Source organism: Scyliorhinus canicula, chromosome 9, assembly GCF_902713615.1.
Source record: "Scyliorhinus canicula chromosome 9, sScyCan1.1, whole genome shotgun sequence".
In the NCBI taxonomy this organism is placed as follows: domain Eukaryota; kingdom Metazoa; phylum Chordata; class Chondrichthyes; order Carcharhiniformes; family Scyliorhinidae; genus Scyliorhinus; species Scyliorhinus canicula.
In genome coordinates this window covers 128,085,307-128,109,040 of record NC_052154.1, presented here as the reverse complement: position 1 = coordinate 128,109,040, position 23,734 = coordinate 128,085,307, and the positions used below count along the sequence as shown (strand labels likewise).

Below are 23,734 nucleotides of genomic sequence, written 5' to 3'. Positions count from 1 at the left end.
TTTTCCATCAGAGGGTCGGAGGAAGGGTTCCACTCCAGGTGGAAGCAGTTCATCGCTGTCTCTAAGGATCTGTATGTGACCTTCGACTAAGGGGGGGGGGGGGGGGGGGGGGGGGGGGGGGGGGGGGTGATGGCATTGTTAACTGTTATATCAAAAATGACGAACACTTTGCACTACATTTGCCAGTTATTTTGTTGTTCATAGAAACATAGAAAATAGGAGGCCATTTCGCCCTTCAATCTGCTGTCAATGGGGAGGCCCACCATTCATTTTTTAAAAAATAAATTTAGATTACCCAATTATTTTTTCCAATTAAGGGGCAATTTAGCGTGGCCAATCCACCTACTCTGCACATTTTTGGGTTGTGGGGGCGAAACCCACGCAGACACGGGGAGAATGTGCAAACTCCACACGGACAGTGACCCAGAGCCGGGATCGAACCTGGGACCTCGGCGCCGTGAGGCGGTTGTGCTAACCACTAGGCCACCGTGCTGTCCAGAGGCCCACCATTCATTATGATCATGGCTGATCATCAAGTTCAATACCCTGATCCTGCCTTTTCCCATATCCCTTGAGCCCCAAGAGGGATATATCTAATTCCTTCTTGAAATTACACAATGTTTTGGCCACAACTACCTTTTGGTAGCGAATTCCACAGAATTACCACTCTCTGGGTGAAGAAATTTCTCATCACCTCAGTCCTAAAAGGGTTACGCCATATCCTTAAACTATGACCCGCAGTTCTGAACTCCCCCACCACCGGGAACATTCTTTCTGAATCTATCCTGTCTAATCCTGTTCGAATTTTGTAGGTTTCTATGAGAAACCTCTCACTCTTCTAAACTCCAATGAATATAATCTTAACGACTACAAGGATATAATCTAAAACTGCACACAATGTTGTTTGAGTTGTATTGTCTTTGCTACGTTTGGAATAAAAATATATATATTTTTAATTATCTGATTTTTCATACTTTTTTTTCATAGCAATTACAATGTTTACACTTTCAAAGGTTATTAGACATTCTCAGTGCACTGTACCACTACAGGATCAAGAGTGATATGTATCATAATCCTTTGTTACCTTCCTTCTCTCCATTAGTCTCGTCCCAAAAAATGGACAACACACTTGAATGTATTAATTTGGGTCTTCTTAACCCTAATTTCAACTGCTAAACTTTACTAAATAGGATCTCAATCTTTTTGCCCAAGGATTTCCAAATCACATTGCTTATTTATTTTTTTAAAAATTATTTTTATTTTTAAAATTTAGATTAAGGGGCAATTTAGCATGTTCAATCCACCTACTCTGCAAATATTTGGGTTGTGGGGGCGAAACCCACGCAAACACGGGGAGAATGTGCAAACTCCACACGGACAGTGACCCAGCACATTGCTTATTTATAACACAGGACACAGCATTTAAAAGATAACAAAAAGTCTTTATTAATGGTATACATTTACAGTTCAGGATCTTACTGCACTTTTTTCCTTCCCATCAAACTTTAACCACATCCAAGACACTAAACTTCTCTTCCCCAGTCATCCTTCAATTTAATATAATTAACGACAAAGTGTTAAACATGGGCATCCAGCCAAAGTAACTACAGCTGTAGACATCAGATTTAGCTAGATAATGATTTTGAAATAATCAATTTAAAAACATCAGCAGCCTTGGGATCAAACTAACCTAGACATTAGTCATCTTCACTGTCTTTACCAGGTTTCACTCGAATGTTCATTCGGTTCCTCTTTCTTCCACTATGAAATACTGCTAATTCATGCACCTTCGCCCCTGTAGTCCCTCGCTTCCCATCCTTTGCTGGCTCCTCTGTATCTTTTTCAAGCCCCCATACTCTCACATCTTCCACTTCCTTAATTTCACCATAATCTAAGTGTGCCAAATCCACTTGCCCAGGATCCTCTGGATTCAGTGATTCTCTCTTTGCCAGTTTCCTGACTACACCATAACCTTCCTGTTCTGTCCAGTCTGCACCACCTGTCCTGCTGCTTGCTGGTTTCAATGGCTTGGAAAACAGAATTTTTCCAGAAACACTGTCAGATTCCTGAGTAAAAGAGGAAGTGAAGCTTTCATCCAGGTCCATTGTAGGTTTTTCTTTTCTCTGTTTCTTCAAGCTGTCCATGAACTCTAATGCCACTGCCGTATTCTTCTTACTGCTAGTTTCAGGAACATCTTCCAGGCTATACTTGGTCCAGCGTTCCGGATGGAGAAGGTAGTCTGGGACAGACTGTGGTTTTTTGTACAAGGTACTGCTCTGCTTTCCTCTGGGAGGCTCCCCAGTAACCTGTCTCTTTGAAGAACTGTCCTGCTTTCCTGGAGGAGACTCCCCTGCCACTTTTCTGTGTGGTGCTGGATTTGGTGGAAGCTTAAATTCTCCGTCAATTAAGATGTCGTCCCTGGACTGAGGTGCATCAAATTTTACTACATTCTCCAAACCACTGAATATATTCTGACTACGAAAAGAGAAGCCAGAACTAGTTCCTCGTAGCTGAAAGAGTTGTGATGGAGGGCTGTTTCCAACAGTAGATAAAGAATGATTTGACATGTAGTCACACTGTGGTTCCACCCCATCAGTAAGTGAATCATCTGGGGACCAGGAGTCTGGATCAGATTCACTAAGAGGTGACAAAGAATTAAATGACTGCAGATTGGTCTCAGAGTCAGTATCACCGAGTGATACTGTATCACTGGATAACCTGGTTTCAAGATCAGGATCTTTTAGAAGCAAGACATCCGTGGAAACCATGTTAGTTTCTCCGTCAGCCATTTTATTGCAATATTGGAGTATCGTCTTCAGATGGCACTGCAGCAAACAGTTGCTTCCAGATGTCCAGAGAGCTCAAAGCCTGGTTAAAAAAAACAAAATATACAGTAGAAATTAAAAGACTTTTAGCACACATAAGATTTTACACTTTTATGTATTAGAAAAGTTAAGATAAGATCAAAATGTAAAAATTAAATTAAAGTACCATTGAACTTTAAACAGAACAATGTAATCAGATCTGGATAATTCATAAATATTAGGAACTCACTATTTTGTCATGCAGCAAAAGCTAGTGTAGTAGAGATATCAATTCATTATCAGTATTAGAAACCAAACTGGTAACTGATTATTAAAGTTACTCATCCAGAGTAACTTGAAAATTTTGCTTTTAGCTGCGCGCTTCACTGAGGACTATTGCAAATCTGCTTAAGTTGGCGAATGGTTTGCCGATGACTTGCTGTTATGTGGCGGAACAGAGTGTGTCAATAGCGGAATATTGGAGCTGATTTGGGTGTTTGGGTTTTTCCTCTGGGTACAAACTAAATCTAGACAAGTGTGAGTGTTTTGTGGTGTCTTGGCCAAGGGTGGGGGCTGTCATTCCGTAGGGCAGGGACTCACTTTAGGTACCTGGGGGTGCAGGTTGCCCGGGGGTGGGGTGGGGGGCTCCGCAGGTACATTTCTAGATTGGTGGGGAGAGTGAAAGCTGATCCAGCACGGTGGGATTGTCTCCCTCAGTCACTGGCGGGTCGGGTGCAAGCGGTTAAAATGAACGTGGTGCCGCGATTTCTGTTTATTTTCCAATGCCTGCCGATTTTCCTGCCAAAGGCTTGTTTCAGAGAGATTGAGGGAATGATTACTTTGTTCATATGGGGAGGGAGGGTGGCCAGAGTTTGAAAGGTGCTGCTACAGAGGGGAAGGCAGGCAGGAGGTTTGGGTCTTCCAAACCTGATGTATTACTACTGGGCGGCGAATGTGGAGAAGGCGTGGAGCTGAGTCAGAGGGGTTGATTCCCAGTGGGTCAGAATGGAGGAGAGTTTGTGCAGGGGGTCGGGATTGAAAGCACTAGCAACAGCACAGCTCCCGATAGCCCCGGGGAAGTACTCAGGGAGCCCAGTAATAATAGCTTCATTGAGAATTTAGAGGCAGTTTTGCCAATACTTCGGGTTGGGGGCAGGGTCAAGGGAAATGCTGATTCGGGAGAACCACAGATTTGAGCCAGGGAAGTGTGATGGAAATTTTGGAAATGGGAGAAGGGGATTAAGACACTAAAAGATTTGTTTCTTAGGGGTCGGTTTGCAGGATTGAAGGAGCTGAAAGCAAAATATGGGCTGGAGGAGGGGGAAATGTTTAGATACATGCAGGTTTGAGATTTTGCCAGAAAGGAGATACAGAGCTTCCCAGAGGAACCGGCCTCCACATTGCTGGAGTAGGTGCTGATGACAGGGGGACTGGAGAAGGGGGTAGTGCCAGCGGTTTACAGAGCTATTTTGGAAGAGGAGAAGGCACCACTGGAAGGGATCATAGTGACGTGGGGATGTGGGGGGGAAGAGTTGGGAGAGGATATGGAGGAGGCGATCTGGTGTGAGGTGCTCCAGAGAGTGAATGTCTCCACCTAGTGTGAGAGGTTGGGGCTGATACAGCTGAAGGCGGTATACAGAGCACACCTCAAGAGGGCAAGGATGAGCGTATTCTTTGAAGGAGTAGATGTGTGCGAACGCTGCGGGGGCAGCTGCTAATCACGTTCATATGTTTGGTCCAGTCCAAAGCTGGAGGATTACTGGAAGGAGGTTTTTAGGGTATTTTCTAAAGTGGTGCACGTGAAACTGGACCCGGGCCCCCGGGAGGCTATATTCGGGGTGTCGGACCAGCCAGGGTTGCAAACAGGTGCGGAGGCAGATGCTGTAGCCTTCATCTCGTTGATTGCCTGAAGGCGGATCCTGATGGGTTGGGGAGCGGCCTCTCCACCCTGTGCCCTGGCATGGCGGGGGGACCTGTTGGAATTCTTGACTCTTGAGAAGGTTAAGTTTGAACTGAGGGGAAGGATGGAGGGGTTCTACAATTCATGGGCATTATGCACTTTCAAGAACTGGATAATATCAAACATTTGTTGGGGGTGGGGCTGTGTGTTAATGGTGACTATGGGTGATTCCCGATTCCTTTTTGTCATTTATTTATGTGAACATGCGGACTAATGTTTGGGGTTTGGTGGGAGGATGGGATTGTTGTTACTGATATGTGGATTGATTTATTTATTACTGATCATTGTTGATGGGTGTAAATTTGGGGAAAATGTGAAAAAGGGGGAGAATAAAAATATATATTTTTAAAGTTGGCGAATGGTTTAACACCAATAAATGGCTTAATTGAACATGGGTGATTGTGTGCAGCCATCTCAGTAAAAGTGATTTAAGTAGCTGTCAACATGCAGCATGACTGCAGGCTTTTGGGTCAGTTCAGCAAGGCACATCAACTATGTTTTAAAATTTTTTACTACAAGCCCACTGATTCCCACTGTTACCTCAACCACACTTCCTCCCACCCGGTTTTCTGTAAAGTCTTTTTCCACTCATCCAGTTTCTCCATTTCCTTCACATCTGTTCCGATGGTGTACCCTTCTATATCAGTCTTCCCTTTCCTCATGCAGAGATTCCCACCACCCCCACCCCACTAAGCTGATGGGCTCTCATCTGATTTCATTTAATTTTCCCACACTTCTGTTCACATTACTAACCCCCCTACCCAACCACAAAATAATTCTCCCCCCACTGTTCATCTTCCATCCCATTCGCTCCCATGTTCAACAGATAAATCCTCCAACATTTCACCACTTCCAGCATGTTGCCATCGAAAGCAACTTTCCTCTTCCTCCAGAAACATTCCGAACAGACTGTTTCCTCTGTCACATTCTGGTCCACTGCTTAGTCAACTCAACTCTTTTCCATGTCACTCTCCAATGTAAGTATCATCCATCCTTTTAGCTCCTTACCGACCAAGGATCTGAACTTCCGGTGATTTACTTGTATTTCTTTAAACTTTAGCATATGTATATTCTGCTAATGATGCACTCTACTCTACACTGGGAGACCAAACAGATTGGATGACTTCTTTACATGACAGCCCCATTCACTTGCAAGCATGAGTGCACAATTCTGGTTACCCGTCATTTTATGCCACCTGTTCATACCCACTATAACCTCTACCTGCTAAACTGTTCCAATGAAGCTCAAAATAGGCATGACGAACAGTACTGCACTTACTTTTTATTTGGCACTTTACAGTCTTCCAGATGCAATAATAAGTTCAACAATTTCAGATCATAACCTCTGCTCCATTTTCTTTTGTTACTGTGACGTTAACTCAATTTTCCTGACCCCCCCCCACCCCCACACACACCTCTTTGATGGAGAATTTCAAAGACCAACGACCTTCTGAGAAGGTCAGACAGTCATCCAGACTTGAAACATTAGCTCCATTCTCTCTCCACAAATGCTGTCAGACCTGAGATTATCTAGTATTTTCTGTTTTTGTCCCCACTTTATTAAATGTCCACATTTCCTTTGCCTTCCTAACTACTTGTTTTACCTGCATGCTAACCTTTTGTGATTATGTACAAGGACACGAAGACATTACTGTATTGCAGTGTGCCTCTATTTTACTTATAATCTGCTTTTCTATTCTTCCTGCCAAAGTGGACATTTTCCGACATACTTTATCAACCAAATTTTTGCCCACTCATGTAACCTATCTATATCCTTTTGCAGACTATTTGTATCCTCCTCATAACTTGTTTTTCCTATCATTGCATCATCAGCAAATTTGGCTACAATAGTCAGTCGCTTCATCCAAGTTATTAACATAGATTGTAAATAGTTGAGGCCCCACTAATAATTCCTGCAGCACTCAACTAGGTACAGATTGACAACCTAAAAATGACCCATTTAACCTGACTGCGTTTTCTGTTAGTTAGCCAAATTCTTTTTAGTCATCTTTTGTTGGTTTCTAAAATGTTCCCAATCTTTCCAGCATTGCACATATTTTCTTTCAATTTTATACCACTCTAAACTTCTTTAATTAGCCACACAGATGGGTGCATATTTCTTTTAGTCTTTCTTCCTCAATTGTCTGCAACTTCATTTTTAACCTATTTTCCCAGTCCATTTTAGCCAATTCAGTCTTCATACTCTTGTAATTGCTTTTATTTAGACACTAGTTTCAGACCCAAATATCTCATCTCAGATTGAATGTGAAATTCTGCATGTTATGATCACTCCTACCTAAAGGATCCTTTTAATATGGGATCATCTATTAATACTGTCGCATTGCACATTACCAGGCCTAAAATAGCCTGTTTCCCATTTGGTTTCAGAATGTTTTGTTTTAAGAAGCTATCCCAAATACACTCCGTGAACTTCTTTCCATTGCTATTTCTTAACTCCACTCAAATGGATTCTACATTTTGATCCTCCTAACCACAATCCTTTCCCACTACCGCACCGATCTCATCCTTGATTAACGCAACTACCAGGCCAGGGTTCGAGACATCTGCACTGGAATGGGAGGGGAGGATCCAGTTGTCATGATCCATGTAGGTGCCAATGACATGGGCAGGACTAGGAAAGAGGTTCATTTGAATTGAGCAACTAGGGGCCTAATTAAAAGCAAAACCTGAAGGGTGATAATCTCTGGATTATTAACTGAGCCACAAGCGAATTGGTATAGGTTAAATAAAACGAGAGAGATGAAGGTATGACTCAAAGATTGATGTGTGGGAATTGGGTTTTGATTCATTGGGCAATGGCACAAGCATTGGGCAAAGTGGGAGCTGTACCGTTTGGGCTGTCTTCACCTGAATCGCGCTGAAACCAATGTCCTGGCTAATTGTATAACTAGGTTGGTAGAGTGGGCTTTAAACTAATAGCAGGGGGAAAGGGATCGTATGAGAGGAAATATAGTAAAGAGAAACAACAAGTAGTATAGCCAGGAGGTAATTTGGAAAATGATTAATAAAGAGTGACAAAAAGGAACAGAACATACAATCTGTGAACCAGCAGGTAAGGCCGGAGATGGCAAAAAAATGAAAACCCTGTATCTGAAGATGCACAGTGTTTGTAATAAAAAGGGATAAATTGCTAGTACACACCGATAAATATGTATAACCTGATAGGCAGTAGAGACGGGAATTACAGAGACATGATTGAAAAGTGACAAAAGCTAGAATCTAAATGTTGAAGGGTATTTGACATACCGGAATGATAGGGAGTCCGGAGCAAGGCAAAGGAAGCAGGTATCTGTGTTAATCAAGGATTTCATTAGTTAAGTACTGAGAGACGAGTTTAGCTTGAAAGATCAAGATGTAGAATCTGTTTGGGAAAATAAGAAATATTAAAGGATACTTGTGGGAGCAGTTTATAGGCCCCCTAACTGTAGTTACATTTTAGGACAGAGCATACAGGAAGTAATAAACAAGGCATGCAAGAAAGGCATGATTATTGTCCACAATAATCATGGTGGACTTTAATCTACATGCAGGTTGGGAGAATCAGATTGGCAAAGGTAGTCTGAAAAAATGAGTTGAAAGATTTTGGGACAATTTCTTAGAGCACTACAATCTAGAACCAACCAGGGAACAGGCTATCCTAGACCTTGTAATGTGTAATGACATGGGATTAATCAATAATCTCATGGTAAAGGAGCCTCGAAGTGACGGTGATCACATGATAGAATTCCAAGTTCAGTTTCAAATTCCAAGCTCAATTTCAAAGCGAGAAGTGTAGGTCCATAACTAGTGTTTTAAACCTAAATAAAAGGTAACTATTCGGGTGCGAAGGCAGAGCTGGCCAAGGTGAACTGGGAAACTAGATTTTAAAAAAGAGTTGCAGTGGTGGCAGACTTTTAAGTAGATATTTCTGCAAAAATTTATCCCAGTAAGAAAGGAAGGTTCTTGGAGAAGGATGTATCATCCATGGCTAAATAATGAATTCAAGGATAGTATTAAATTGAAAGGAACACTAAGGATCTGATTGGTCAGACTTCAAGAACCAGCAAAGAATAGCTAAACAGATAATAAAGAGACAGAAAGCAAAGTATGAGAAAAAATTAGCTAGTAGTATAAAAACATATATCAAGAGTTTCTACAAGATTTTTAATAGAAAAAGAGTAACTAAAGCTAGTGATCGTCCTCTAGTATGTCTGGAAAATTGATAACGGAAAACAAAGAGATAGTGGAGGCTTTGCAACAGGTGTTTTGTGTTTGTCTTCATGGTAGAAGATTTAGAAAACTTCCCAAAGATAATTGAAAATCAAGAAGTGATAAGGAGGGATGAACTTAAAACAATCACCAGGAAAACTATCAGACCTAAAGGCGCTAGATGGTACAGCATCCTAGGGTATTAAAAGAAGTGATGGCACAGATAGTAGGTACATTGGTTATAATCCTCCAAAATTTCTTAGATTCTGAACTTGTCCCAGCAGATTGTAAAATACCTAATGTAACATCTTTATTCAAGAAAGGATGGAGGCAGAAAGCAGGAAACTATAGGCCAGTTTGTCTAACATCCGTCACAGGGAAAATGCTAAAACCCATTCTTTAGAGAAGCAGGATATTTAGAAAATTACCAGGTTTGATTTTTTAAAAATAAATTTAGAGTACCCAATTATTTTTTGCCAATTAAGAGGCAATTTAGCATGGTCAATCCACCTACCCTGCACATCTTTTGGGTTGTGGGGGTGAAACCCACGCAGATACGGGGAGAATGTGCAAACTTCTCACGGACAGTGACCCAGAGCCGGGATTCGAACCCGGGTCCTCAGTGCCGTGAGGCAGCAAAGCTAACCACTGTGCCACCGTGCTGCCAACCATGTGTGATCTTGGCATAGCCAACATGGCTTAAAGGGAAATCGTGTTTATTTGATCTAGGAGATCTTTTTGATGAAGTAGCATTCAAGCTGGATAAAGGGGAACCAATCGATGAGGTACACTTAGATTTCTAAAAGGCATTTGCTACGGTGCCGCATCAAAGATTACTATAGAAGGTAATTAGCACATGCGTAGGGGGTAATATATTAGCATGGACAATTATATTTTGGTTAGCTAACAGGAAGCAGAGAATAGAAATAAATGGGTCTTTTTCAGATAGGCAAGCTTAACTAGTGGAGTGCCACAGAGATTAGTGCTAGGTTCTCAAATATTTACAATCTAGATTTTGCTTCATAATTTAAATCCAAGATACTCATACTTAGCATACCCAAATCCTTCCCCTCCCATTCCAAGTTCCTCCCCAGCCCCGAGGAAACATCCATAATCTTGGCACCAGGCAAGCAACAATGCCTTTGAGACTCGTGCTCATGGCTGCAGAGAATAGTTTTCATCCCACTAACTAACCGATGAGGGTAATGTGGAGTGCATGGCCTTCCACAAGGCCTTTGACTGGTTAAGTTTATGAAATAAAAAGGATAATGGCACAATGGATGCTAAGTTGGCTGAGTGACAGGCAAGCAAGCACAGTGATGAATGGTTTTTCGGATTGGAGAAAAACATAGTGGGGTTCCCCAAAGATCAATAATAGGATCACTGCTTTTCTTGATTTACATTAAATGACTTTTTTGGGGTATACAGGGCTCAATTTCAAAATTTGACGGTAACATGAAATTTTCAAGTATTGAGAACTGCGAGCAGGATAGTGATAGACTTCAAGAGGACATAGGCCGGTGGAATGAATGGATATTTAATGCAGAAAAGTATTAATTATATATTTGGGCAATTCTAAATGGGGTGCAGAAGCAGGTGCATACCTGGCAGGATAGGCCGAGAAAATGGTTAAGATGACAAAAAAATACTTGTGTCACATTTTCTAAAAAAAAATTTCAGTCGTTATTAAATGATGATTTAATCTGTGTAAACTGGAAATGGTTTAAACCCCAAAGTATATCCTTCAGATCCCTAGAGATTAGGAACTTATGACAATTTGATAAATTAAAGTTCACATTGTAGTTTAATGAATCATGCAGCAAGGAAAGGCAAACTTTGTTGGAGCAGAAAACGTTGTATCAAAGCCCTGACAAAGGAATCTATGTAAAGATTTGTTATACCGTGAGCAATTTTTGGAATGACTTTTTTAACACAATGTGAAATCAGTACAAAGCTGTAATTTGCTTGAAAATACAACATTTAGTTTTGAGACAGATAAGGGACTGCCACATTGTTCCCTATAGTATCAACCACTGGGGAAACTTACTGAATAGTGCTTACTTTGTTCTGAGACTGGACTAATTTCCCTCCTTCTCGGTCTGTCAAAGCTACCAGCGTCCTGAGTTCACACACCCTGTAAAAGAAAGATCAAGTGCCCTGACGTTAGCACTTTTAGTTGTTCCTTCCCTTCTATATCAGCTGCAGCTATGGCACAGCTATTAAGATTAACATAAATAAAATGATTTTGTTCCATTGTTTTTTGTACTTTTAAGTCATCAATATGTATGTGAACCATCATTTCAGTTAGATATTAGAGATTCCAACATACTACTACAAGCACAGCATATAGTTATCACAGAAACTGGGCATTCACATCTTCCTCAATGCACACCATCAAAAACCAGCTAACTGGTCACTCATCCCACTGCTGTTTGTTTTCTTATACATGATAGTTTCGTCATTTAAGAGTAGCTAATTGTATGCCAAGGGCTTAGGGATGGAAATGATGTTGTGGTGATTTCTTAAATAAAAACAGAAAATGCTAGAAATACAGTACTAAGCAGACCTGGCGAGAGAGAAACAAAGTTAATGTTTCATGTCAATGACCTTTTCATCAGAACTAAATACGGTTATTTCCTCATGTTTTATGTGATTTCAGATAATCATAAACACAATTTAAAAATTGGCTTTGTCCAATTTTCACCAGAGGGGCTCTATCTAGGCTTAGTGTGGAGCAGGTTCAGAGGCTGGGATGGAGGCTGGATTTGGGCTTGTTGGCAGGAAAGGGATTCTGTGAAAAGGTGAGGTCGGTAATTGGGGAGTACGAGGAGATTTATCAGAATGGGGAGGCAGCGGCAGCCACGTTCTAGGAGGCATTGAAGGTGGTGGTCCGAGGGGAAATTATCTCATTCAAGGCACCCAGGGGCAACAGGAGAAGGGGGGGTGCATGATGGTTGTTGGAGGAGATAGTCGAGGTGGACAAGATGATACGCGAGGGGCCCCCACTAAAGAGTTGTTGGTGGAGAGGAAGAGGGTGCAGGAGCAGTACGATAGGCTGACGTTAGGAACGGCGGTGGGGCAGCTACGGAAGGCAAGGGGGGGTGCAACGTGAATATGGGGAGAAGGTGAGCCATATGCTGGCCCACCCGCTGAGGAGGCAGGCTGCATCCAAGGAAACCTTAAAGGTACGAACAGAGAAGGGGGAGGTAGGGTCAGAGCCAGGGGTTTAAACATGGTGTTCAGCGGGTACTATGAGAAGTTGTACAGGGCGGAGAGAAAGGGGATATGGGGCGGTTCCGAGATGGATTAGAGTTTAAGGTTGGAGGGAGAGAGGAGGCAGACATTGAAGTAGCCGCTGGGGCTGAGGGAGATGATTGATAGGACTAGGGGGATGAAGTTGGGGAAGACTCCAGGGCCAGATGGCCTTCCAAGGGAGTTCTAAAAGGCATTTGCAACAGTTTGCACCGCATTTGTTGGGGATGTTTAGTGAGGCATTGGAGAAGAGGGAGCTGCCAGAGACACTGATGTAGACATCAATCACGCTAATCCCAAAGGGGAAGGATGCATTGGAGTGTGGGTCATATAGGGCTGTTTCGTTGTTCAACACAGACGTGAAAGTGCTGGCTAAGTTAGTGGCGGGAAGAATGGAAGGATGCCAGGGGTGGTCGCTGAGGATCAAACGGGTTTCGTAAAGGGCCAGTAGCTCTCCAGTAACATCAGGAGGCTGTTAAATGTGGTCATGACTCCGTCAAGTGGGACAGGCGCCAGAGGTCATTGTCTCTATGGATGCAGAGAAGGCTTTTGATCGGGTGGAGTGGAAGTATCTATTTGAGATCTTGAGTAGGCTTGGGTTTTGCCCAAAGTTTGTGGCGTGGGTGCGATTACTATATGTAGCTCTGGTGACAAGTGTATGTACAAATGGGACAAGTTCATGAAGTTTTGGGCTGCATAGAGGTACGAGACAGGGTGTCTGCTGTCGCCGTTGTTGTTCACACTGGTGATACGATGGCCCTTCGGGGGGTCAGTGGAGTGGCAGGGGATTGGGAGAGGGAGCACTGGGCGTCATTGTATGCTGATGACCTGTTGTCAGACCACTGGAGAGTATGGGTAGGATTATGGGAATATTGGAAAGTTTTGGGGCCTTCTCTGGGTACAAGTTAAATGTCAGGAAGAGGGAGGTGTTTCCGGTGATTGCGGCAGGGCTTGGGGCCAATTTGGGGATGTTGCCATTTAAGGTAGCGAGGGAAAGGTTCTGGTATTTGGGGATTCAGGTGATGAGGGACTGGGCTACGATGCACAAGTGGAATTTGACAACATTGGTGGAGGAGATTAGGGAGGATTTTAAGAGATGGGATACATTACACCTGGCACTGGCAGGGAGGGTGCAGTTTGGGAAAATGAATGTGCTGCCAAGGTTCCTGTTCGTTTTCAAAACCCTCCTGATTCTTTCACGAAAGGCCTTTTTCCGGAAATTGAAGACAGGGATTTGGTGGGTTTATATGAAAGGGGAAGGTGCTGAGGATAAAGTACTGAGGCAGAAGCAGAATGGAGGGTTGGTGCTCCCAAACCTGTTGCACTACTATTGGACAGCGAATGCGGAGAAGATGAGGCAATGGGAAGGGGGGGCGGCCAGGGTGGAGTGGGTGAAGATGGAGGAGTCCTGGTGTGGGGCAATGCATAGGGTGAATTCAAGTTCCTCCTGCACAATGAGCTTGATTCAGTTAAAGGTAGTGCACAGGGTACATATGATCCAGGCGAGGATGAGTGGGTTCTTTCAAAAGGTGGCTAATGAGTGCAAGATGTGTAGAGCCGGTAAATTATGTGCACATGTTCTGGGTTTGCGAGAAGCTGGAGAATTACTGGGAAGTGGTGTTTGGGATGTTATCTAAAATTATGGGGGTGGAGGTCAGGCCGGACCAAATGGTGGCAATCTTTGAGGTATTGGAAATGCCAGAGATGATAGAGGGAAAGTACACTGCCAAATATTGAATGCTTTATTGGTTCCAATTTTAAAGTTGCTCCAATTTTAAAACTGCACAAATTTGCTGACATCACCTTTAGTTTGTACAGCTTATTTATTAGCAAAACAAAATACTGCAGATGTTGGAAATCTGAGAGATGCTAGGTATCTTCAGCTTGTCTGGCAGCATCTATAGACAGAGAAACAGAGTTAATGTTTCAGGTTAATCGCCTTTCATCAGCCTATTAGAAGACTAGATGTTTAAGGTACTGTCATCTGTTGAATTTTAGAATTTTATATTGTGGGAAAACGGAGGAATCAGTTTAGACCTGGGGTGTCTGTACCCAGCAAATCATCAGGGAATTGAGGTAGAATTGGGATTGATATCTCTTACCCAGTAAATCAGCATACACCAAGGATCAAAGACCTTGCCCACTCAACCTATGGAGCAATGCAACACTAAAAATCGACAGCCACTGTTTAATATGTGAGATTTGTTTTCTGGAGTGCCTGACTGTTTGATGAGGTTGTTGATTCAGTACAAATTTGTGTCTGTGGGCTGACAGTTAATTAGATAAGGTACAAAGTGTACCATGCGTAATAATTACTGATTTCTCTCAACACAAGACATTTCAAATGAATGGAAAGGTCGCCTCTATGTAGACCAAATTCCCTATCTATATACGTGTACATGTTGGCATTCAATGTGACCAAGCACTATCATTCTGTCTCCCTTCTTTTATGCTCTTGGCTGCTCTTATTCTCTTGTTCCCTTGCACAAAAATCAAGGATGACACTCCAGTGCAGTATCGACGGAGCATTGCACTGACAGAGATGTGATCTTTTGGATGAAATAGACCTCTGGTCTTTTGGATGCAAAAGATCCCATGGCACTATTTCAAAGAAGAACAGTGTAAATATTCCTGGTATCCTGGCCAATATTTAGCCCTTAAATGAATTTTTTTTAAAAAACAGATTGTTTGGTCATTATCGCATTGCCGTTTGTTGGACGTTGCTGTGCGCAGATTCGCTTTCACATTTCCTCAACAGTGACTGCACTGCAAAATCTACATAATTGGCTAAAAATCTCTTTGAGACATTTAGTATTCCAAAAAATCCTATATAAATGCAAGCCCTGGGCGGCACAATAGTCATTGCCACCCATATCCCCAGAACTCCTTTCCACCCCCCTTCACTTTACATCCAATCTTGGAAAATACGTTTTACAAAATAATTTCAAACGGTGATTGAGGGGACCATTCAATTCCCTAAAGTAAACATGGAATTATATTCAGTGAGTAACTAAACCCTATTAAGAAGGTCTCAACCATCATGTAATCAGTTAGCTAACCTCCAACTGGGATAGTACGAGGGATGCCACAATCTGCTGCTCCATTCGGAAGGAAAGAGCTAGCGAGAATTTCTATTCCTGGTTATTATTAGTTTAGCCCTGCTGCAGATCCATCTGTGGATATTCGTTGGGGACAGCATCACGTTTAGTGGCGATGGTCACTGAGTTACCTTGAATCAATGATTAAGAAAGTAATAGCTTAAATCCATTGTTATTTAGACATTTAGAAAATCACAGTATAATCAAGCAGAATCAACAAGTTTGTGAAAAGGAAAAAATTAATGTTTGGCCAAGTAATACAAGTCCTTTGAGGAGGACTAAAGGACCAATAGGTGAAGTGTATTATGATTTTTAAAATATTTGATAAGATGCTACATGCAAAGTAACTAAGATTAGAGGTCATGGGCAGCACGGTAGCTTCGTGGTTAGCACTGATGCCTCCCGGCGCCAAGGACCCGGTTTAATCCTGGCCCCGGGTCACGTCCGTGTGGAGTTTGCGCATTCCCCAGTGTCTGTGTGGGTCTCACCCCTACTACCCAAAAGGAAGTGCAAGCTTTGTGAATTGGTCAAGCTAAATTGCCCCTTAATAGGAAATAAAATTGGGTACTCAAAATTTATTTTAAAAAAGATTAGATTTCATGGTGTTGGGGCAATATATTAGCATGGATAGAGGATTGGCTGACTACTAGAAATAGTGTTGGGATAAATGGGTCATTTCAGTTTGGCAAACTGTAACTCGTGGAGTGCTGATGTGTCAACTATTTATAATCTATATTAATATGGCGAGAATGGGACTGAGTATTGTAGCCAAATTTGCTGATTATACAAAAATAGGTAGGAGGACACAAAGTCTGCAAAGGGATAGATAGGTTAAGTGAATGGGCAAAAATTTGGCAGATTAAAGCATAATGTGGAAACATTTTAGATTATCCACCACGGTAATAGAACAGTAATGACAGCTCCGCTGCCATTCACTCCAGGGAGCCAGGTGGTGCAGTTGACGGTCAGGGTGTGGAATCAGACATTTTAAGTTGGTGGGGATGTCGGTGTTGACACCACTATGCGGGAACCACAGGTTTAAGCCATGGGACATGGATGGGATGTATGGGAAGTGGAGGGAGGCGGGACTGGTGAGGGACTTGTATTTGGAAGGGCAGTTCGCAGGTCTGGCTGAGTCATGGGAAAGGTTCGTGTTACTGAGGGGGAGTGAATTCAGACACATGCAGGTGAGGGACGTAGCAAGGAGTGGAGGACGTTTCCCAGGTTGTCGGGGTATACCCTATTGGAGCAACTGCTGCTCCCAGATGAGTCGGGAGAGGGTAGGATTGAGGACATATATGGGTGGTTTAACCCACTGTGCTGTTAGGGAGGGAGTTCCAGGATGTTGCCCCAGCGACAGTGAAGGAATGGCGATATATTTTCAAGTAAGGGTGGTGAGTAGCTTGGAGGGGGACCTCCGGTTGGTGGGGTTCCCAGGTATGTGCTGCTCTTGTCCTTCTAGATGGTTGTGGTCGTCAGTTTTGAAGATGCTTTTTGAGGAACCTTGGTGAGTTACTACAGTGCATCTTGTAGATGGTACACATGGCTCCCACTGTTTGTCGGTGGTGGAAGGTTTGAATGTTTGTGGAAGGGGGAGCAGTCAAGCAGACTGCTTTGTCCAAGATGGTGTTGAGCATCTTGATTATTGTTGGGGCTGCACTCATCCAGACAAGTGGTGAGTATTCTATTACACTTCTGACTAGTAACTTGCCACATGTCAGCCCAAGTCTGGATATTGGCCAGGTCTTGCTGCATTTGGACATGCACTGCTTCATTATCTGAGGAGTCTAGAATGGTGAACATTTGCAGTCATCTGCAAAAATCCCCACTTCTGACCTTATGATGGAAGGGTGATTGATGAAGCAGCTGAAGATGGTTGGACTTTGGACACTATCCAGAGGAACTCCTGCAGTCCTGGAGCTGAGATGATTGACCTCCAACCACCATAACCATCTTCCTCCAACCAGCGGGGAGTTTTCCCCTTGACTCCAGTTTAGCTAGGGCTCCTTGATGCCATACTTGGTGAAATGCTGCCTCGATATCAAGGGCAGTCACTCACCTCCCGTCTGGCATTTAGCTCTTTTGACCATGTTTTTTTTTTACAAATTTAGAGTGCCCAATTATTTTTTTTCCAATTAAGAGGCAATTTAGTATTGCCAAAGGGCAGCACGGTGGCGCAATGGTTAGCACTGCTGTCTAAGGCGCTGAGGACCCAGGTTCGATCCCGGCCCCGGGTCACTGTCTTTGTGGAGTTTGCACATTCTCCCCATGTCTGTGTGACCCTGGCAGAACCCAAACTGAACGTCCGTGAGCAGGTTACTGCTGAGTAAATGCTGCTTGATAGCACTGTTGATTACTTCTTCCATCACTTTGCTGATGATGGACAATAGACCAGTAATTGGCTGGGTTGGATTTGTCCTGTTTCTTGTGTACGGGACACACCTGGGCAATTTTCCACATTGCTGGGTAGATGCCACTGTATTCAGTTCAAGGCGGTGCACAGGGTACATATGACCGATGAATGAGAGAAGTGTGGGCGAGGGCCAGCGAATCATGCGCACGTGTTTTGGGGTTGCGAGAAGCTGGAGTGTAACTGGGAAGTGGTGTTTGGGACGTTATCTAAAATTGTGGGGGTGGAAGTCAGGCCGGACTCAGTGGTGGTGATCTTTGTGGTGGAGCTGATGGCGAGGAGTGGGCCTATGTCATGGCCTTCGCCTCTCTAATTTCCCAAAAGATTTTGCTGAATTGGAAGTTGGGTACACATGGGCGGTGGCCTGGCTGGGGAATCTATATGACTTTCTCCGGTTGTAAAAGATCAAATTTGAGTTGAGGGGGTCGGCGGAGGGCTTTGAGACATGGTGGGGATTGGGTATGACACTGTTTGAGGAACTGTTCATCACAGGGGGTGAGGAGGAGGGGGGATAAAATGTACAAACTGTGGACTGTGAAGTGGTGGAGTGTGTCGGTGTATATGTTACTGTTTTTAAACATGTTTGGAATAAAATACATTTTTTTTAAATAGAGATGCAAAATATTATTTATTTGGAGGGTGCAGAATGCTGCAATACTTAAAGATATGGCAGTCCTTGTACTTGAATCACAAAATGTTAGTATACAGATAAAACAAATCATTTGGAAGGCAAATATAACATTGGCTTATTGCAAAGGGGGTGGGGTATAAAAGCAGGGAAGTCTTGTCACAACTATACAGGGTATTTGTGAGACTAAGAGTTGTGTACTATTCTGGTCTCCATATTTAAATATGGCTATACTTGCACTGGAAGCAGTTCAGAGAAGGGTCACTAGGTTGATTCTTGGGATGAAGGGTTGTCTTTTAGGACTGGTTGAGCATCAAGGAGACTAGAAAAATGAGTTTTTTTTTTGTAACATATAACGTTCTCTGGGGCTTAATAGGGTAGATGCTGAAAGGAGGAATTCCGAACTGGGGGACGGTGTATTAATGTTTGTAATTCTCTGACCCAGAAAGCAGTGGAAGCAGCCATTGAATATATACAGATTTTCGATGTGCAAGGAAGGAGAGTTATCGGAAGGAAAGGTTACAAAGCAGTAGAGATGAAACCGTGATTAGATCAGCCATGATGTTATTGGCCGGCAGGATACGTTCGAGGGGCTGCACTACTGCTATTTCTTGGATTCTTACGGTTACGCTCTGCCAATACTCACTGTTTAGGGCTTCAGGCTCTATTGTGAAGAATGGCATTTCCTTAAGATGCCCAAAGGCACGAGTGTTCAAATAATAATGGCCTAGTGTTCTTTATATGTATACAAACGAAATGATCACAACAATAATGAATTATAACAGTTTTCTACATCAGGCTTTCCAGACGGATTTTTTTTTCCATAGAAGGATCCTGTCAGAAAGCGCGTAAAGATGGCGCACAGTGCGTGCAGCAGCATCTCTCACCCGCTCAATAATACTCACAGGTTCCGAGTGGTGGACAGAATACTGTTTAACTCGAAGAGGATGGCGGATCGGTGTTCATTGAGCTGTGACTCCGAGTCCATATCCCTCTATTCCCGATGCGGCCTGGTTCCCAGGTAACAATCTGGTCGCCACCGTACCTTCTCCCACCTCTGTCACTCGCTCTCAACGCGGCCGACTGACCGACAACAACCCCCATGCCGCCCGGTGCGTGCCGGGAGTGGTAGTCCGGCGGCCTCGGCCTCCTGCTGCCAGTGGGCGGCGCCTCCATACCCATTAACTACAACTCCCACAATGCTGCGCCAACCGCCTCCCCGACAGGTCGGCAACTGAAATCAGCGCTCGAGAGCAGCTGGGCCACCAGCCCCTGAGTAGCAGCTGCTTTGGCAAATAAGGAGCCGAGGCAATGGTAATTATCCAATCAGAGAGAAAGGGGGCGGCATCCGCCGGCCTGGCCCCTCCCCCGGCTGCTCGGCTGCTCCAGTCGATCTGTTTGGGGTGCCTGTGGTGACTGTGGAATGGACGATATTGATTTGCTGTGTCAACCCCCCGCCCTATTTGGCCGGCGAGTGCCGCCTCCGTGCTGCGATTGGGAGGTCCGCCGGTGGAGGCTGGCTGGGTGTCGCGGGACAGTTGAGCCGGTGGCGACGGTTGACCTGGAGTGCAATTGCGCACAGTCAGGCTGATGATAGGTGCACAAGAAACTGAGGTGTAAACCCGCATCAGAGAGGGGAACGTGTCTGTGGGGGGAGACCATGGCAGGTCCAGAGAAAGACTCCAGATCGAGCTTCGTCATTCTGGTAATTCATATCAACATGGCTCTCTATTCCACTTGCTTCTGGATTCAGACTGGAGTCATGCCTGTGAGTAGTTAACTACTTTTACTGATAACCATCTGCGATCAGGTAAAATGCTGTAAATAATGCTCCGCACCTAGGTTGAGGTTATATTTTTAAAAGTTTTGATTCAGTTCCCTACTTAATTTAGAGAGTTTGTTGAGTCATGAAACATTAAACTCTCGTGTGCTCTTCACCTGTCATGTTTCACATCTCAACAAACGGAAACAAACTTAATAAAAACGTTTTCCAAATAATCCTCAAGCCCAAGGCACCGAGTATTGTGCATGCATGAAGCCAAACACTTTAGTTTCTTAAGTTATGAAACATCGGGGGTGACATAAAGTTATATTATTCAACACAGAATGGGGCATTTCGGCCCGCCTTAGCTGTGCTGACACTTGAAACATCTTTCTAATTAAATCCACTCCTCTACTCTTTTCACATTCTCCCCCCATCCCCTGCAAATATTAATCTTCTCGGGCTTTTGGCGAAGGTGAGCGTGAGGTCATGTGTAATGCCTGGGTCGGACATGTCTCTCTTGTGGGGACCATGAATTGGATTCAATTTGAATTGTTTTTTGGAGCAGGCAAGAAGCTGGATTAGGGGTTTGCCCCTGTCCACACTCTGAGCTTTGGCTTTATCATAGAATTTACAGTGTAGAAGGAGACTCTGGTGAATGTATTCACCATAATATAAGTTGTCTGTATAGTACTGTGGCGTATGGCCAGGGAATGGTAATATGATCTCCTTCCATGTATTGTACTGGAATCCTGGTGGATTCTGCCTTTGGCTCCGCCCCTCGGGCAGTATATAGACCGGCCAGCTGGAGCGGCACTCAGTTGTTACAGCAGTCACAGGCAGGCAAGTTGTTGGATAGTAAAGCCTATGTTCACTTGCTCTCATCATCTTGAATTGATGGTACATCAATTTATTATCCAACGACATCACTATGGAAGCCACTCAAGCCTGATAAACTGGAACTCGATGCACGAGCAGCAGAAGCTAAGGAAATCTTCTCCCACTGGCTCCGCTGTTTTGAGGCCTACTTCGACTCCTTTGAAACGCCTCCCTCCGACGCCATCAAGCTGCGCCTCCTCCATGGTGAGCCACCGAATCTCGGGAACGATTGAGGACGCAGCCACGTACGAGCGGTGGTCGCGATTCTAAAGAAACAGTTTGTGAAGCTCGTGAACGAAGTGTTCGTGCGGCACCTGCTCACTTCCCGCCGACAACGCGCCAGGGAATCACTCGACGAGTATCTAGAGAACTTAACTACTCACCCGCAACTGCAACTACAGGGATGTGAAGGCCGATGAGCACATGAACCTGATGATCCGGGACACCTACGTGACTGGGGTCCGGTCGAACTACATCTGGCAGCAACTGCTGGAAAACGGGGCCACTGATCTACAGGACACGGTAAAACTAGCCACCTCGTTGGAGGTGGCCTACCAGAGCCTCAGCGCGTTCCCGGCAGACCCAGCAAACTCCTCGTGGGCACCACAGACACTGTCTTCACCAGACCCAACTACGTCTGAGGCCTGAGCTGCGCGACTGCCCGCGCAGCCCGGGGGATCGTCTTGCTATTTCTGCGGGCAGGGCCAACACCCCCGGCAGCGTTGCCCAACCCGCACCAAGATATGCAGCGACTGCGGCAAAAAGGGACATTTCACCAGAGTCTGTCTGGCCCGATCCAAAGCCCCAAAGTCAAAAGCTTACCAGGCCTGATCCACGGACTCACAGGCCACCAGACCCCACAATGTGGCTGCGTGCCTGCCGGCATCGCCCCCTACAGACGCGTCATCCGCCTCGTGCAGCTCGTGGGGGCCGCTATCTTTAACTCAGCCCGACGCATGCAACACTTGGGGGTGGCCATATTGGCCGCCATCTTCAACTCAGCCCGACACATGCGACCCGTGGGGGCCGCCATCTTACGACCCCGATACCTCCGACCACGCAGACTTACCTGCAGCTCGGCGCAGTTACCCTTGACCAGTTGCGGCCAAAACAACTGAAGAATTCGATGATGGCTGTCCGGGTCAATGGGCACGAGACTCCCTGTCTTTTCGACTCCGGGAGCACAGAGAACTCCGTCCACCCAGACACGGTAAGGCACTGCTCCCTCCACATCTACCCCGCATCCCAGACAATCTCCCTTGCCTCCGGATCCCATTCGGTACAGATCCAGGTGTACTGTGTTGCAAACCTCGCGGTTTCTGTTATTGAAAGTTTCTCCAACGTTGGGCTGTCCTGACCTTTTCCAGACTTATACTTCTCCCATTTTTTTGACTAGCGGTGTTAAATTTGCTAACCTCCGGTCTTTGGCACCGTTCCCATATCTAAGGAGAATTGGAATTTTGTGGCAAATTTCTGCTATTTCCACCTTTCATTTTCTCAGCTGGCTTGGCTACATAAAATCCAGACCAGGAGGCTTTCCTACTTTGAGCACTGTCAACCTCTTAACTACCACTGTTTTATCTGTTTCGTTGTCACCGCATCGTCTTTTGTGAAGACAGCTGCAAATTATTCATTTAGTATCTCAGTTATACTCATTGCCTTCGCAACAAGATCGTTTTGGTCCCCAGTCTGCACCATTTGACCACCCTTTTTTCAATTCATTTTCATGGGATGTGGGCTTTGCCAGCTTTCCCCTTCCCTAATTGTCCTTGAGAAGTGCTGGTGAGCTGCCTTCTTAACCACTGCAGTAAATGTGGTGGAGGTATACTCACAGTGCTATTGGGAGGGGAGCGGGGTGGATTTTAACCCAGCAACAGTGAAGGAATGGTGATATGTTTCCAAGTCAGGATGGTAAGTGACTTGGAGGGCAACTTCCAGGTGGGTTCCCATGCATCTGCTGCCCTTGTCCTTCTGGATGGTAATGGTCATGGGTTTGGAAGGTGCTGTCGAAGGAACCGTGGTGAGTTCCAGCAGTGCATCTTGTAGATTGTACACTCTGCTACCTACTGTGCATCGGTGGTGTGGAGGGAATGAATGTTTGTGGAAGGGGTGCTAATCAAGTGGGTTGCTTTGATCTGAATGGTGTCGAGCTTCTTGAGTGTTGTTGGAGCTGCACTCATCAGGTCAAGTGGGGAGTATTCCTTCACACTCCTGAATTATACCTTGTAGGTGATGGACAGGCTTTGAGGAGTCGGGAGGTGAGTTACTTGCCACAGGATTCTTAACCTTTTGTAGCCACAGTATTTCTGTGGCTAGTCCAGTTGGGGTCAAAAATGTGTTTACAAAAGATGGATTATTGCCTTTTATGTTAACTAATTTATTAGCACTATCTTCCTTACCCCTCTTATTTTTTTTTCCAGTTCACCTCTGTATTTTCTGTACTCGGCTTGTTTCTCTACTGAATTAGAAACATTATAATAAAGCTCTTTTTAAATTTTATTTTAAGCTCCATTGGCTACAAATTTGATAAAGGCAGCTAGCTGGATTTAAACTGTCTGGTGGAAGTAATTTAGGCAGCAAACAATGTGCTGCTTGCTACTTCCATGATCACGGCATGCCCCCGTGTTTGCGTGGGTTTCACCCCCACAATCCAAAGATGTGCAAGCTAGGTGGATTGGCCACGCTAAATTGCCCCTTAATTAGAAACATTTATTTTTTTTTAAACCTCCCTT

The 23,734-nt window shown here is 44.4% G+C and overlaps 2 protein-coding genes across 18 annotated transcripts in view; one reads left to right on the top strand and one right to left on the bottom strand.

Moving 5' to 3' along the window:
* Nucleotides 1-1,421: 1,421 nt before the first annotated feature.
* On the bottom strand, nt 1,422-19,488 carry tssc4 (tumor suppressing subtransferable candidate 4). 17 transcript variants are annotated; one of them, XM_038807541.1, is made up of 5 exons: nt 19,267-19,465; nt 15,285-15,454; nt 14,029-14,123; nt 11,035-11,107; nt 1,422-2,868 (listed from the first exon to the last, which is right to left on the bottom strand). In XM_038807541.1, exon 5 carries the CDS (start codon nt 2,787-2,789, stop codon nt 1,698-1,700), a length of 1,092 nt encoding a protein of 363 aa, XP_038663469.1. In that variant the 5' UTR covers nt 2,790-2,868; nt 11,035-11,107; nt 14,029-14,123; nt 15,285-15,454; nt 19,267-19,465; the 3' UTR covers nt 1,422-1,697. The 17 variants fall into 17 exon arrangements, with proteins under 17 accessions (XP_038663469.1, XP_038663475.1, XP_038663471.1 ...); XM_038807547.1 differs by lacking the exon at nt 14,029-14,123 and adding an exon at nt 8,032-8,146 and having other exon boundaries at nt 11,021-11,107; XM_038807543.1 differs by lacking the exon at nt 14,029-14,123 and adding an exon at nt 8,032-8,146.
* A 239-nt stretch (nt 19,489-19,727) lies between these two features.
* slc22a18 (solute carrier family 22 member 18) overlaps nt 19,728-23,734 on the top strand; it is a 170,135-nt gene continuing 166,128 nt past the window's right edge. The window contains exon 1 of the mRNA XM_038807533.1: nt 19,728-20,129. Coding sequence (XP_038663461.1) covers nt 20,022-20,129 — 108 coding nt within the window. The 5' untranslated portion in view covers nt 19,728-20,021. The remainder of the gene's footprint in view (nt 20,130-23,734) is intronic.